Genomic DNA, 15663 nt, shown 5'->3' with positions numbered 1-15663 from the left:
CTCTATGTGTGGCTTTCTCATACTTGCCTGGCCTCTCCTCCTTTCCCACATGTCCTTCCTCTCTCTATCCATCTGTCTCTCTTGTCCATGGACCTGAGGCCAGTTGTTCCATTGTTTCACATTTTGATCATTGTCCCAATCACAAAACCAAGACAATATCTCCTGTCTCTAATGAATGCTTTTTGTACAACAGGTAATTGTCCAAAATTGACCTTGGCACTTCCAGATTAATGGAAAGAGAGCTATTATCAATTAGTAATATCTATTTGGGGCATGAGATGAGGAAGTCAGGTACCTTTGCAATGTATTTGCCATTCTTGGACAAGATCCTTTTTATACATTGAGATAGCCTTTGTTTCTGCTCTGAACACAGGGGAGAAGGGACTCGTGTACCCAGAGGTCCAGATGACCTTAGAGCATGAGTCCCCGCAGTGGCTGGCTGTGGAGATGGCAGTGACTGCTGGGTTGCAGAGCAGCTATGTGAACATCTAGGGTGACAGAGGGGAACTCGGGAGTCCAAGTGCTGTCTCAGCTGCAGTTTGGGCTCCTGATCATGACACCCACAGCTCGAACATTTGTGCCCCCATAGTGTACACTTGGAATTGTTTTAATAATATACTGAGTGGTCTAAACAGAACACCTCCCCTGGGAAGACAGGTGATCAAGACCGCATGTCCTGTGTAATCCGTCCCTGCTCCACCATTCCATGCTGCTGACACTTCACAGAACGTGTTCTAAGAAGCACTAGCCTCTGTGAAAATGGGTTTCCAAATACATTTGGAAAATGCCACTCACTATATCCCCTCCTTGGCGATTCAGAGTGTACATTTGCATTTTAAAGACTCCAAGAGGCCTGTATGAGCAGTGCAAGCCCTGCTGGTTTTTATTGTACCATTAGCCACAAAACCATTTTTGCTAGGAATAACTATTAATGGCCAATGGAACTGGCATTCAGGATAATTCATTTGAGGAAGTACTATTGCAGGGTAGATAACTTGGGTTACCTCCTGCCCAGTAGCACCTTTCCTGAGTGCTGAGCAGGGTCAGAGGCAGAGTCAGCGGCCAGGGAGTGAAGAAGCACGTGGCCGGCCCATTCTTAGGTGTAGCCATGGCCTTGGCCTCGAGTGTGACCCCTGCACCCCCAGACCAAGGCCCATGCCAGCACGAATGGGTCACTGCCATAAAGGAGGGACACAACCAAGAACTTGAGTTGGTTAAAGACTCCTCCTCCAGAGAGAGAAGGTTATAACTCTGAACCACAAGTGCTAAGATTAAAGCAACCCATAAATGTGGCATACTTTTTAATCTGCTCATCCTCCCTCTAGGCAGGACACAGACAGGAAGATAAATGAAATTGGCATTTTTTATTATGCACTTAGCTCAGTCGGCGATTCCCTTGGGCAAAGGGGTGAGTGTTTATCTGCATGCCTCACTTAGCCCTGCTTCCAGCCCCTTTGAATCGCAGGTTGATTTTCTCCCCCATGCCCACCGAAGCCCCTGAGTATCCATGAGACACTGAGCATGGCTCATTAAGCTATTTGGGGCACCAGGTGACCATTTCTTGTGTCCTTGCTCCATGGGCTCTGTCAGGTGCTGGGAGTTAACAGTAAACTGTGTGCAAGGCTTGGGGTGCCTCAGGGTAGGGCAGATGGGGTGGGAAAGCTGGGTTTGTGCTTCTTGGAGGCATTGAAAGTGAGAGCCCCTTCTGCTGAGGTACTGGCCAGGGAGCAGCGCAGACAAGGGAAGCAACAGAAAACAGCCTTTTCTGAGCCAGGCTCCTGGGCCCGTGTGTGACTGTACGGCTCCGGCACAGCAATGCCCCACTGGTGAGCATGGGCATTGACCAGGTGGCTGAAGGGTCACAGTCGAGGCCAAGGGCACAGCTACATCCAAGAATGGACCTTTACTCTTGCCCAATTCCAAAACTAGGAGCCGGGACTTTGGAAACTGACCATGGCTAGATTGGAATTCTGCCTCTGCCGCTGTCTTAGCGATCTTGAGAAAGGTGCTTAGCTTCTCCCGTGCTGTTTCCTTAGCACACGTTAGCCGGCACCTAGCTCTGAGCCCTGCCTCCACCTGCGGCTTCTCTTCCACACAGTGATAGTCTGTTCTATCCAGAGTGTTGTCCTTCTTCTCTGACCAAGAATCAGGGAGCAAGTTCGCCCCTTTCCTCACCCCTCTGGGCTTCTGTCTCCTCAGACAACAGTGCCCTGGAATCGACATCATCTAGCCCTGGTTCAGAAATCATGAAAACTGTTTAATTCCTCTTACCACGCTAGGGAGCCACCCAGCTCCCAGGGATGCAAGGTTCAAGTTGGCCCAGCTGCTGTTGTCATTCTCACAGTTCTGCCCCTCTAACTAGGAGGCAGGTGTGAGAATAGGGGAGATGAACCTCCTTATCAGTCTGAGTGAGGATAGAGTAACCTACAGACAAGGGAGCAAAAGAAGAAAAAGGAAGGAGGAGAGGAAAGGAGAGGAGGAGAAAGAAAGAGATCAAAGGAAACAGAATTAAAAGAAAGGAAGGAAAGGACGGAGGAAGGAAAAACAAGGCTCGAAGATAGAAGAAGAAGGAAGGAAAGACAGACAGGAAGGAAGGAAAAGAGGAGAGGAAGGAAGGAGGGGCATGGCATTTTCGACGCGAACTTTTGCTTTTAAGCAGCAGCGCATGCGCGCAAAACGACGACGACGCACGCGACGGACAGCATGGCCGTATGGCGGCGTAACGCGCGCGCGGCAGAAAAACGGGAAAAAGGCGCTGGCGGCATTATGCCTGCGCGTCGTCAGGCGAATCAGATCAAATCAAAAAGAAGAACACTTTCTCAACTTTCAAAAACGCCTTCCCGCCGCGCAAAGGCATTTTTGGTGAGCAGCGCCAGCGCGCGCTGCACGCAGCGTCAAAAATCAAAAGAAAGCTACTAAGCATCATCAAAATCAACTTTTGCGCATGCCTGCATTTTTAAAAACACCATAGGCAGCGTGAAACTGCTGCGCGCTGCCGGAAAAATAAAGAGCGAGAGCTGCGCGCTTGCGTGGCTGAAAGGCTTTTCGCCATTTGAGGAAAGAGGAGAGAGAAGAGAGAGAGGAAGGAAGGAAGGAAGGGAGGGAGAAAGGGAGGGAGGGAGGAAGGGAGGGAAGGAGGGAAAGTTCAGGCCATTGTTGGCCATCTTCTTTCAGACTGAGGTATCTCATCAGCTCCGGGATGCAGGATGAGGAGGGCTAGCCCTGGCTATCTTGGTTCACAGGCCATCTCAGTCTTGCTCAAATCTGCCTCCTCTACCCTCCTCACTCACGACAGTGCTGTTGAGACTGCTCCATAGCTCCCACTGGGCTGCCGGCAGAGAATGAGGCTGTGTCTGTGGAACAGAGATGCCATCCATGACAGGGCTTGGAGGAGGCTGGGGACCCATAAAGTTGTCCTCTGCAGCCCGAAGCAACATCCCCTGCTGTTTATCTGCTATTAAATCTCAACTCACTCAGGTTCTGGGATGCAGTCTTAAGGAATGATAAAGTTGCATCTGCCCTTGCGAGGGGCTGAGCGGAATGAGGGGCCATTTCCTCGTCTATCTCCTTCCAACGCCATGCAGGCAGTAGAGAGACATTGATTTTTTTTCCTTTCAATTTTTTCTGGTTGCAGCCAAATGAGGTCAGAAGTTAAATTGGTCCTTGGAGGTAAAAAGCAGCTGCATTCATCCCCCTTTCTGCTGACTTTTGCTGTAGAGCACTGACAGTTTCCTTTTCTGTTTTCTTTACAGATTCAATACAGAAGGGGCTGGGAAGAAATTATCTCCCTGTGGAACCCCTGGGGCTGGGGCGAGACTGAATGGAGAGGGCGCTGGAGTGATGGGTATGGCTTCAGGAAACCTCTCTCCATCCTTCACAGAGCGTTTGGTGTTGGTAGAGCCTCCTGCCCATGAGAGCAGGGGTTGTCTCGCCGCTGTGCATCTCACGGCAGGCCTGTCCAGCTCACACCTACACGTGGTTATCTGTGCATCTCACGCTCCTGTGATGCCATCTGCCAAGCAACTATGAGGCACCTACTGTGTACACCCTGTACTAAGTGCACTGTGTTAAGCGGGTGCTGTGAGGTGTATATGGATGACAAGACCCAGTGCCCACCCTCCAGAAGGTTACAGTCCACAGCAGGGAATGCACATGCCCAGAATTAGTAAAAGAGGCGGGAGTCAGGGCAGGCAGGAGCCAAGCCCCGACTTGGCAAGACAGAGATGGAGAGAAGGAACTGCCTCCCTTGGAGGGACCCATGGAATTCTGATCCTGAGCATGTCACATTATCAGGGTGGAAAAGGCGTCCTAACCGGGGGCAGTTGGGGAAAGTGATGCAAAGATCTAGATGATGTTTTTGTCCAATCTACTCAGCTCTCCAGTCTTGCCCTGCTGCTCCGGATGCCTGTGAGTACTCGGTGCCTGGGATATAAATGATAAAGCTGCACCTCTCCACACTTAAATCAGGAGGCACAGGAGCTAAGACATCCCATGGGGGCCCAGCTGTGTGGTCAGTGCTTTCCCCAGGGAACTGGGCTGGCATTTCCCAGCTGCCAGAGGAGTAGACCCCTAGGCCGCCAGCCCCTTGCTGACTGTGAAGGAGACAGTGGTCCTGAGAGGACAGAGGGGCCGCAACAGGTTACTTGCTCCTCTGGGCAGCCAGCAAGGCTCAGCCCGGTCACACTCCTCCAGGGGTCTGTGTCCATCCGTGAAAAGTGTGGTGACACAGCAGCTGCTGCATCGTCACCAGTGGGGCTGGGGGTGGAGAACTTGATCTGAAAGGAAGTGCAATCCGTTCAGACAAACAGGAATGGGCCCAGCACACAATGAAATCAATACAGTGAGGACGGTGCGTCCTGGAGGCTAATGCAGAGCCAGCCAGTTCTAGACCTGATGCCCCAGGCTAAGCTGTGGCAGGACCACTCCAATCTCCCATGACCTTGGCACCCTTGGGCACTCAACCAGTGTGGGATGAAAGTATGATTGGGATGGAGGGCAAGGTAAGCAGAGATGGAAGGTGGGAGGAAACAGCACAATGAATTCCTAGAATAAACCTAACTGTGACCTCAGACGCCCCTGGGAGAATCGGGCAGTCAAACCTCCCCAGTTTCTCCTCTCTTGCCTCTATTCTTTCTTCCTTCCCAGGTGTATCCTTTGCGCTTTCCAATATAAATCCTAATAACCTCTGTCCTTTTCCAGTTCTCCTTCCCAGTCATTACTCCAAGTTGCCAAATATGGCCCAGAGTGTGACAGGATCAGCCAGCACCCCTGATTTGAGGCTGCCTGTTGGGATAGAAGTAGAGGGAAGGCAAATGACAATGACAGATTCCCTAGGGTAGAAGAAGAGGCAATATATTCGCAATTGATATTTTGCCCATGTTTCCCATGCTAAATATCAAGTGACCAGTCAAGGCAACGGGGGACACCAGGGTTTGGGGAGAGAAGCATCCCATGAGCTGGCATGTTCAGGGAAAGCTTCATGGATGGGACCGAACTTGAGTTGGCCTTGTGGTGGAGGAAGTATGACTCACTTCAGAAGAGATCACTAGATAGGAGGGGGACGCATAGGCTATGGCACCCCTCTGGGAACATCGATAGTCTTTTCAGGGCCAACAAACTGGCCTGAGGCAGAGGAAGCTGAGAGAGAGAGAGTGCTGGGAGCCAACACCAGACAGCCTGATGCCGGAAGTCTGGATTTATCCCCTACAGGCATGGGCATAAAGGAAGGCTTTTGACCATGGCCGTGATGTGTGCAGAGCAGGGACTGGGGGAGACGGATCTAGCAGCACCTGCTCTGTCGGATCACATATTGTATCTTGGCTGACTGCTGAGGGTCACCACTTTGCACCAGAAACCAGACTGGAAGGAAGTGACGGGGACTGCATAATCACTGTCTCCAAGCAGGTGGTTGATTTCTTCCCTACTTTTTAGGAATGGAGATGGATGGAGAGAACCAGATGGTCTAATCTCAGCCATAATTGAAATTTCAGTCGCACACACTTAAAAGCAAACTTGTATGAATCGATAGCGTATTGATTTACACTACAATTATTCTCCCTTACACACTGCAGAAAATGTAATTATCGCTTAATTATAAAATTGCCATTTTACAATACCACATCTGACTGCTTCAGCCTGCAGCCGGAAGCCTGAGTGGTGGCCCCTGCCTTGCTGTCCTAGCACAGAGGGGACCCAGGCTCCCCATGCAACCTCATCCATGAGAAAGGTCTCATTGAGCTTTTGTGCCCCTGAAACCCATTGCCTACAAGCATGCCTCCCCTCTAAGGAGTGGGCTGAAGAAAGGGCAGCTGCTGCCTTCTGCTTGTGAGGGTCTCTTCCTCGCCAGAGACCCAAGGACTGGCTTCTGGAACATATCGTTCCAACGAAGTGGGCAGCATTAATTAATTAAACAAACAAAAAATCACTGTGTGCTATTAGGCATGCAATTACTTTTGCACCCACCTAATACATGCCAAGGCATGGGCAAAACACCTGCGATGATAGGATGGCCAGCCAGGCTCAGCAATCTCATGGCTCTGGGAGTCTAGTGAGACATAGCAACCAATACACAAAGTAACAGTAACACAGCAGACTATGGAAGCTCAAAAGACCTGGAACAGAGGGCAGTTGGGGGCCAAGCAGGGCTTCCCAGAGGCAATGCCCTTGAAGAGGAAAGATGAGTAAGGGCAGGTTACAGAACTAAAAGGAGGAAGAGGGCGCCAGGTGCAGCGAGCATCAGGGTGAAAGTTGGGGGTGCAGGGGGTGTTTTAAGGAAATGAAGGCACTATTGCTGGAGAATAGAATTCAAGAGTGGAGGTAAGGTGAGGAAGCAAGACACTGGTAACATCAGAAAGGGTGGCAGAGGCCGAGGTTCTCTTTAAGGAGTGTGAACTTTACCTTGAGAATAATATGGAACCACTGATAGGTTTTAAGCAGGGAAATAATATAATCAAGTTTACATTTTAGAAAGATCATTTCAATGGCAGTGTGAGGAATGGATGGGAAAGTGGGCAGAACTGAGTTCAGGGAGACCAGGTGGACATCCAGAGGGAAGGGCAGGGAGCCTGAACTGGGGTAACAGCAGGAGGGATGGAAATAAGTGCCTGGCTTTGAGAGGGGTTTAAGAGGTAGGATCAATTAATGAATGCTATTTGATGATTGTTTGGATGTGTGGGTGTGACAGAGGGACTCCTCATGTTCTCACTCAGACAATAGGAGGTGGCAGAGGATGGGTATGGTCAGGGACAGGTTGATTTGGGGTCACTATGGGACTCTGTTGGAGATGTGGGGTGAACTGCAACATAAATCCATCTAGACCTCAGGAAAGAAGACCAGGCTGGGGACAGATGTCTGGAAGTCGTCAACAGGTAGAGAATAACTGGGTCCTGTCCCAGGTGGAATGACACTTGCCATGTGCTCCCCAGGAACTAATGGGGACATGTACAGAGGGTCCCTGTTGACCCACACATGGTTGAGAAAAAATGCACTGGAAAATCTCACCCCGTGGTTTGTTTGTCCATGTTCAGGTCTCAGGAGTGGGAGGAAACCCGTGACCCGCGGAAAAGCCAGCTACATAAGAAACAGGAAGATGGAGAGTTTTGGTATTTACCCTTCTTATATAACGGTGTTTTAAATCTTTAACTATTGCCCAAGTCTTCAATCCCTACCCTTTTCCCTAAACATTTACGAAGACGGAAAATAGCTTTGCAGAGACCTGTTTAGAGGGAGCCTATTTTCTCTACCAAGACACAAAAACTTTGGATGAAAAATTATTGTAGGCTCCCTCTTGGTGGGAAAGTTATTTCAGTTATGAAATGCTGAACTTTCCAGGACATTTTAATAGTAAAAGAGAATATTGGCACCAAAGGCTTGAAATCTGTGGTTTCCTGGAAGCTAGGATGCATGGTTGTCATGCCCATATCTTCTGTACCATCTTGCTGGGACCCTCGAGCTCCCCAGTTTCCTCTAGTGTGACCTCAAAAACAGCAGCAGGATGCAGACTCTGTAGCTCTGGGTGAGACATTGGCTTCATCACCCAGAAGTCACGCAGGACTAGATGTTTTGAGAACACATTCTTGGCCATATACTCACATCTCAGAGCATGACCTGTATATTCCTCAGAGGGTTGTCTGTTTTACTGAGTGATGTATTTCAATGAAAATTAGCATGTGTGGAAAGGAGCATGGGTCTAAATAATTAAGAATCAGAGGGACAAATATAGATTAGAAGGAAATCTTTCCCAGTGTCCCTGGTTTAATCACAGTAGGAGATGGGATTTTAGGTGTGGAATCCAATTTTAGGCTGATAAAGACCTCAACAATAAATTTGGCAAAACACCCTAGGGTAAAAACAATTTTCGTAGCAGCTTAGAGAACCCAGAGCAGACAGAGACTGGCAGTCATCCCACTGACCATGAAAGGGCTCACCATTGGATCAATGCGTTAAGGAGATGGCAGTTAATGATAAAGCTTCTGCCTGGTGACAGGCAGACCCCAGAACGTGACTGTGTCCTTGCTCTCCCAGCCACTGGAGCAGAAGGACTGAAAACACAGAAGGGTGCTTGATGGTGAATGAGCCAGGTTCAGACATTGGTCTCTGGGCAGGACAGTGGCTATGCTGTAAAGTCATAGGAACCCCCACCCTGGGGACACAACCACTAGTCACTGAGTGATGTATATCTGTTTTTAACAGGATGTCATGTCAAGATTTCCAACAGAAATTCGTCTCCATGTTTATATGTAGCCAAATTCCAATTACCCTGGACCATGGAAACACACTCCACGAAGGATGGTCCCAAATAATGTTTAGGAAGCAAGTGATTCTAGGAAACACTACAGGTAATGATGACACGGGTGGTCACACTGCCCAACTGGAAGCTGGCTGCCCCAGCCCAGCCCTGCCATGGCTTCAGCTCTCTCTGGCCCTTGATTCTGGGCCATGAGCCTGAAGCTGAAAGGAGGGGAGTTTGTCAGCATGAAGAGACTGTGACGGCTCCTCCAAGTAAAATGATTGCTGGTAGGGGCCAAGCAGCAGAATCGTTGATGTGATTCTCCTACAGCCCTCCATGCTGTGCCACTGTCCTTCCACTAACCCCCTCCCGCTTCCTGGGAGGAGAGCAGGCTCACCACCCTCCAGTAAACATCCAGGACAAGGGGAGGGCTGCAGAAAGAACACAGGAAAAGAGTTGGGGCCTAGGTTGGACCCTTGTCTTTGCCACATACTGGCCTTGTGATGTTGGAAACATAATTGGTCACCCTGTCCTCAGCCTCCCCAACATTCAGCAGTGGAATTAGTCATACCTGTCTGTCCTTGAGCCTAGAGAGCACCACCCAGACACAAGGGAGACTATCCCTGCCCTGTCTTGGCAGGTGTGTCCCTGCTGAAGTCCCACAGATAGGCGCCTCTGAGCCCGTCTTTGAGCTCCCCTGAGATGAATCTTGTTGATCATGGCCTTGGGAAAGTCACATTCCCTCCCTGTACCTCCCATTCCCTGTTTGTGGCATTGATGAGTGAAAGAGCTCCCTGTGAAGAGGAACCAGAGTGTGCTTATACATCCTTGATAAAAGAGGCTGCGTAAACAATGCATTTGTGTGTGAGAGTGTGTTTGTTGTGTGTTTACACCCAGGGATGTGTATGCATCCCTTCCTCTGGGCACCTGCCTGTCGAGATGGTTTGTTTGAATGAGCCCATACCCCATGGTGTCCCTCTTCTTGACCTCCAGGCTCTAGTGATCTACAGAACTGCTGCTCAGAGAACCTTGTCACCAGGAGGTCTTGGGCAGAACCTCAAGAGCTTCTGAGTCACTGTTGGGCAGCAAATTTACTGATTCCTCTTCCTGAGCTACGCCTCTCTGATTATAGGGCCAAGGCCCTCTCCCCTGGATACAGTCCTTATCAATGAACTAACAAAACCTGTACATGAGGGCCGTTTTCAGTAATACCTTACAATGGAAAAAGAAAAGGGAGCCAGTGATCGAGCACCTGCATTTTAATGCACCGTCTTATCCAGTCCTCACGGCACGTCCATGCTATGATGGTCCTCTACGCCTCCCCACTCCCTTGCAGAGCTCCCCCATTGTCAGTCCAATCTTCTGATGTATATCAATTCATCTCTATCTTGATTTATCTTCATTCTTCCATGTATTTGAATCTAATGGTTTTCACATTAGCTCGCTCTCTCTTGTTCTGGCTTTGATAAGCATGCTTGGTTAGAAGAGTACAGCAATTGCCATCTCTCTGCCTATTTTCCTGTCTCTAGTTGTGCTTGGGTGGTTCATGCCATTTCAAGGCTCTGATGGTTACCACCAATGCAAAAGCTCACTTGTAGCTGGGAACTCTGTAATTTCACTTATCATTATAAAATAGACTTTGACTTTACAGTTTAAGAAACATTTTTCACACAGTGGGGACTATACAACCTTTCCTGTGTTTAAGAGGAGGAAGCCAAGGTTTAGAAAATAAACTTGTATCTCAAGTAGTAACTGTGAGGATTAGGACCCAGGCCTTAGGTCTCCAATCCAGAGTTCACAACACAACCCCACAGAGCTCTCTGCACTGGACATGGTCCCGCCCGGGATTCCCAGTAGTGAAGCTGAGCTCTAGTAACAGCTCTATCTGATGCAGGAGGACTTCGGAATGATGCTCAATTCAACTTTTCTGTGCAAGAGCCAATGGAAGGCACCAATGTTGTCATCTGCATCACAATTGCTATCACGCCACCAAATTTGAAGGCAGAAGATGAGAAACTTCCACTCAATTTCCAAGTGATTCCGGTAAGGCAGCCTGCTTCAGGGCTTTCCCTTTTAGAAATTCAGTGTAAACCTTGAGTTGGGGAGAACAGCTTTGGCCATGCTGGGAGATTTGACTATACCACAGCCTTGGAGACAAATCCCAAAGAGGCTGTAGCATTCATCCAGTCCAAGGCTAAATGTGCAAGAAATCTGAGGCCAGAGAGATGACAATCGACCATAATTACAGTGGGACTCACCTCCTGCCTGTGTCGCTTGTCAGCGTTTTCTGGGACGCTGTAGAATCGAATGCTTGCTACTCAAAAAGTGGTCTGGGCCAAGACTAGCTGTTCTAACAAAGCAGATTCTGGGCTTATTCCAGACCTTCTACATCAGAATGTTTAAGGACAGAGCCTGAAAATCTGCATTTTCATAAGCTCTCCAGAGGCTTATGCACATTAAAGTTTGAGAATCATTGGCTAAACTTTGGAAGTTGTGGGGGCGGGGGGAAGCTGTCTAAACTGTTCTGAGTATAAATCCAAGAGGTGTGTTTTTCTCTTATGTTTAGACCAAAGTCGAGTCATAGTTTGGTGGTTGGCATGCAAACTTCTGCTTGGCTATTCTGAGGCCAGGTTTCCCCTCCACCTAGGCTCTCTCTCCTTTCATGGTTTTGGTTTTATGAAACTTTTATTTTAGGTTTGGGGGTACATGTGAAGGTTTCTTACATAGGTAAACACGTGTCATGGGGGTTTGTTTTATAGATTATTTCATTACCCAGGTATTAAGCTCAGTACCCAGTAATCATCTTTTCTGCTCCGCTCCCTCCTCCCACCCTCCCCCCTCAAGTAGATCCCAGTGTCTGTTGTTTCCTTCTTTGTGTTCATAAGTTCTTATTATTTAGCTCCCACTTATAAATGAGAACTTGCAGTATTCGGTTTTCTGTTCCTGTGTTAGTTTGCTAAGGATAATAGCTTCCCGCTCCATCCATTTTCCCAGGAAAAAAACATGATCTCGCTCTTTTGGTGGCTGCATAGTATTCCATGGTGTATATGTACCACATTTTCTTTGTCCAATCTGTCACTGATGGGCATTTAGGTTGATTCCATGTCTTTGCTATTGTGAATGGTGCTGCAGTGCACATTCACATGCATATGCCTTTATTGTAGAATGCTTATGTTCCTCTGGGTATGTACTCAGTAATGCGATAGCTGGGGGAATTCATTTTTTAAAAATACCATTTAAAAGAAAAAAGCTACAAAAGAACGTCTGATATCTCTACTCCCTGCTATTCCCCCAAACAATTCGGTGCATCCCCCAAGTCAAGTGAAGGTTCTCAAATCATACACCCCACGGCTTCTTTGCACTAATGTGGATAATTAAGATCATGTACTCATCACATGCTGGGATCCTCTCTCCTCATAATAGAGTTGAAGAAAATGAGGCCCCAAAAGGTGAAGTGACATGGTCAGAGTTAATGGCAGAGCTGAGACTGGCTTCCAGAGGTCCCCTAAGCCTTCAGTCAAACACACAAGTCACCTTTCTGAGCACCAGGGATATCAGAGGTCCTTTAGCAGACTGGGCTGGAACTTGAATTACAGTGTCTCTAGGAATGATTTCAGTTTCTGTTCACTGAGCTGAAAGCAAAATTCACAGCCTTGAGTGTCAGTGCATTTATGGACAGACAGGGCTCCTGGGTACCCAGACATGGCTGAACAGTCCTGTGCATTGGCTGTGGTTCACACTAATAAGAGGGCCTCACGGTGACAGAATATAGATCGTGTCTCTCTTACCAGAAATGCTTTGGACCAGAAGTATTTCACATTTGAGATTTGGAGGATTTTGGAATATTTGCATTATATACTTACTGATTCAACATCTCTAGTCCAAAAGCTCAAAATCCAAAATGCTCCAATGTGCACCTCCTTTGAGTATTATGTTGGTGTTCAAAAGTTTTGGATTTTCGAGCATTTTGGATTTCAGATGTTCGGATTAAGGATGCTCAACCTGTACTTCAGAAGTACAAGCATGTTCACATTCATTGTCTCAAAAACCCAATTAGCCCCACTTTTGTAGGTGTGGAAGCTAAAGCTCAGAGAGGAATGACCTATCCAAGGTGCACCTTGGAGGTGACAGGGGTGTTTGATCCCAGGACTTAGGGTCTCAGGCCCAGGGCTCTCGGTAGGGCTTAGGAGCATGCCTTTCTGATGATACTCATGGCTCCAAAAACCACAAAGAGCAGGAAAGCTTTTGTGTTCTGCTCTCCTTGACCATATTTCCATTTCCCAATTTCAGCAATTTGGTGGAGAGACATTGCTGGCGTTTAGCAGAGTAGTTTTGAGGTGCCTCAAACCCTCTGATGCTATCAAAGAATATCTCTTAAGGATGCAGTAGTACACGGTTGTCATTTTCATCACCACCTGGTACCTGAACACTTTTTCCACCTTAGGGGAATCCTGGTGGGAGGCAGGGTCCAGCCTCCTACTGCAAGCAGCTAGAGGCCAAATATTCCCTCAACCAAGCCCTTGGATGCAAAAGTTGTAGACTTGTGACCCAGGCTTGCCCAATTAGATGCTCCCTTCATCTCCCCCTCACCCCTCATACACACACACACACACACACACACATACACACACACACACATACACACACACACACACACACACAGTCACTCAGAGCCTTGGCACTCGAGGAAATAACTAAAATAGGTGGGAACAGCTGAGGATTATTTGCTGTGTATCCTTCTTGTCTGGCCCCTGCCCACCTCTGGGCTGCATTTTCTAGCATCCCATCGACTCTGTGAGCTTTCCTTCCAAGAAGCACCTTTCAGCCCACCCCAGCCTGCATTAGTTTCCAGGGCTTTCAGACAAGAATTCCTGCTGACTCAGGTGCCTTCTAAGAGGACCCTCATCCTCAGATTCTCCAGCTCTCACCTCTGGGAAGAAAAGGCTGGAGGCAGAGGGAAAGATTTGGGAAAGGCTGAGAAGGAACTGAGGTCCCTGGTCTGCCCAGCCAGGATTGACCAGGTCAAGCACCAAAGAGGCCTACTAGAAACATCTCAGCCAACTCTTCCTTCTTCTGAGCCAAGACAGAAGCCCAGAAAAAGATCACAGCTGCCCCAGCACACACACAACTTCCGAGGCTCTGTTCACACGGGTGACCATGGGCCTTGTGTTGATTCACCCAAAGTCTTCACAGTTCAGGAACCCTACCGAGACTGTAACTACACCATTTTTAAAATGATATCAAACCCACTTCCCTACTTTTCTGCCAGAGATGTGTTACTTCTCACCATTCCCCAATTTGCTAAAAGAACACTCAGACCCAAGAGCTCCTCAGGCTTCCTGGAGATCCCAGCAGATCTTGCAAGATCCTGATTGAGTTAAACACCAAAGAACAGCTCAGACCTGGACAACTCAAATGATATGGGTTGCTTTCACAGTTCAGCTGAGAAACAGCAATGTACCTGCCAGCAGCCAGACTCTCAGAAGGCTCCAGGGCTCACATGGTGTCTGTGGCTCCAGTGCTGCCCTGCTGATATGATGATGCTCCAGCCCTGGCATGGGCCTGTGACTCCCCAGCTGCTGTGGGAGCACTGCTCTGCTTTACATCCAACTAGACCCTGATGGGGTATGAATAGGCAGGGAGAAGACAGGACAGTGAAAAGGATGAGGGTGAATGAGCCAATTCATCCTTACCTCCCTCAGAGTTCCTCCCCAAGGCCTGGACTTTCCACCTTCCTCTCAGCTCACCCTTGGCCTCCAGATAAGTCGGTCTGGGAAAACTGAGAGGTCTGTAAACATGGATGGGGCCCAGGGTCAACAGTGGAAAAGAATCACGCCAACTAAGGAAGACATCACCTGGTGGTGACAGGGCTTGATTGCAAAGCAAGCAGCACAGCTTGCCCTGTTCCCAACTCTGCTACTTAAACTGCTCAGCCTCAATTTCTACACCCATAAAATAGGGAGCTCAGCATCGGCTTGCAGGATTATTGTGAGTATCCAACACATTACATACAAGTGCTTTGCAAACTGTAGAGAGGCTTTTAATGGAACTGCATCCTCAGGTATTCCTTCTACTACATGAAGACTGGAACATGGGTATCTCCCCATTCATAGGCACACAGACATTCCTACAAGCATTGGGGGTGGGGGTGCAAGAACAAATTCCCATCTATTTACAGTGGTCTGATGGACTAAAAGAAGTTGACTTCTTAAGGAAGCTCCCGATGTTAGAGAGTTTACATTTGCACCAGGTTCTGTGCCATCTGCAGGCCCTGTCAAACTCTCCCCCTTCCTTCCAATGCAATCATCATTGCTGTGAAGAGTAACCACACCTTGCTGGGCCGACCAAAGAATACCTCCTCCTCTCAGACACCTCCTTTTCTGCCTCAGTTTCCTTCCTCTTGCTGTTCTCTGCAACTGAGTAGGTTTCATTTCTTACAACCTCACACAGAGAATGGGTAACCAGTCATCCCAGTTCACCTCTAGGTGTGCCAAGGAACAGGCAGGCCACACAAGGAAGAGGAACATGTTCCACTTACACATTTTTTGAGGTTATCCCCATTGATCCATTCCATAAAGCTATCAGAGGAAATCGTGACACCTAGTGGATCACCAAATCAGTCCACAAGCGCGGGATGTGTGGGCTCACATCTTCAGGCTGCAAGAGCCACGGCCTTGGAAAGGGCCGTAAGTTCTACCACACTATTGGTGGTTCTCACCATGCAACTTGGAGAAGGTGCAATATTCTCCAACTCCAATGTTATCACAGATATAAGTAACGTTTGTAAAATTCATACCTAATAAATTTAGGAAGTCATGTCTGCTTACAGCTATTATGTGTCTGTTAAAACTAGTTTGTAGATTGGTCCATGAATGCTTTGTCGGGTCATGAAAGTTAGAGTGCAACAGTGTTTGAAGACTCTAAGTGATGGTGTA

The 15663-nt window shown here is 48.3% G+C and overlaps 1 protein-coding gene across 3 annotated transcripts in view; it reads left to right on the top strand.

Annotated features, from left to right (window-relative positions):
- Positions 1 to 15663, top strand: part of CAPN13 (calpain 13) — a 105156-nt gene that overhangs the window by 46972 nt on the left and 42521 nt on the right. For all 3 annotated transcript variants that reach the window (XM_009183941.4, XM_009183946.4, XM_003908468.4), the window contains exons 8-11: positions 3753 to 3844; positions 7527 to 7601; positions 8692 to 8837; positions 10623 to 10771. In XM_009183941.4, the coding sequence (XP_009182205.1) occupies positions 3753 to 3844; positions 7527 to 7601; positions 8692 to 8837; positions 10623 to 10771 (462 nt within the window). The remainder of the gene's footprint in view (positions 1 to 3752; positions 3845 to 7526; positions 7602 to 8691; positions 8838 to 10622; positions 10772 to 15663) is intronic.

The sequence above is a fragment of the Papio anubis genome, chromosome 14, assembly GCF_008728515.1.
Source record: "Papio anubis isolate 15944 chromosome 14, Panubis1.0, whole genome shotgun sequence".
Classification (NCBI taxonomy): domain Eukaryota; kingdom Metazoa; phylum Chordata; class Mammalia; order Primates; family Cercopithecidae; genus Papio; species Papio anubis.
Note: the sequence above shows the minus strand (reverse complement) of the source record. Positions and strands in the feature narration are given on the sequence as shown.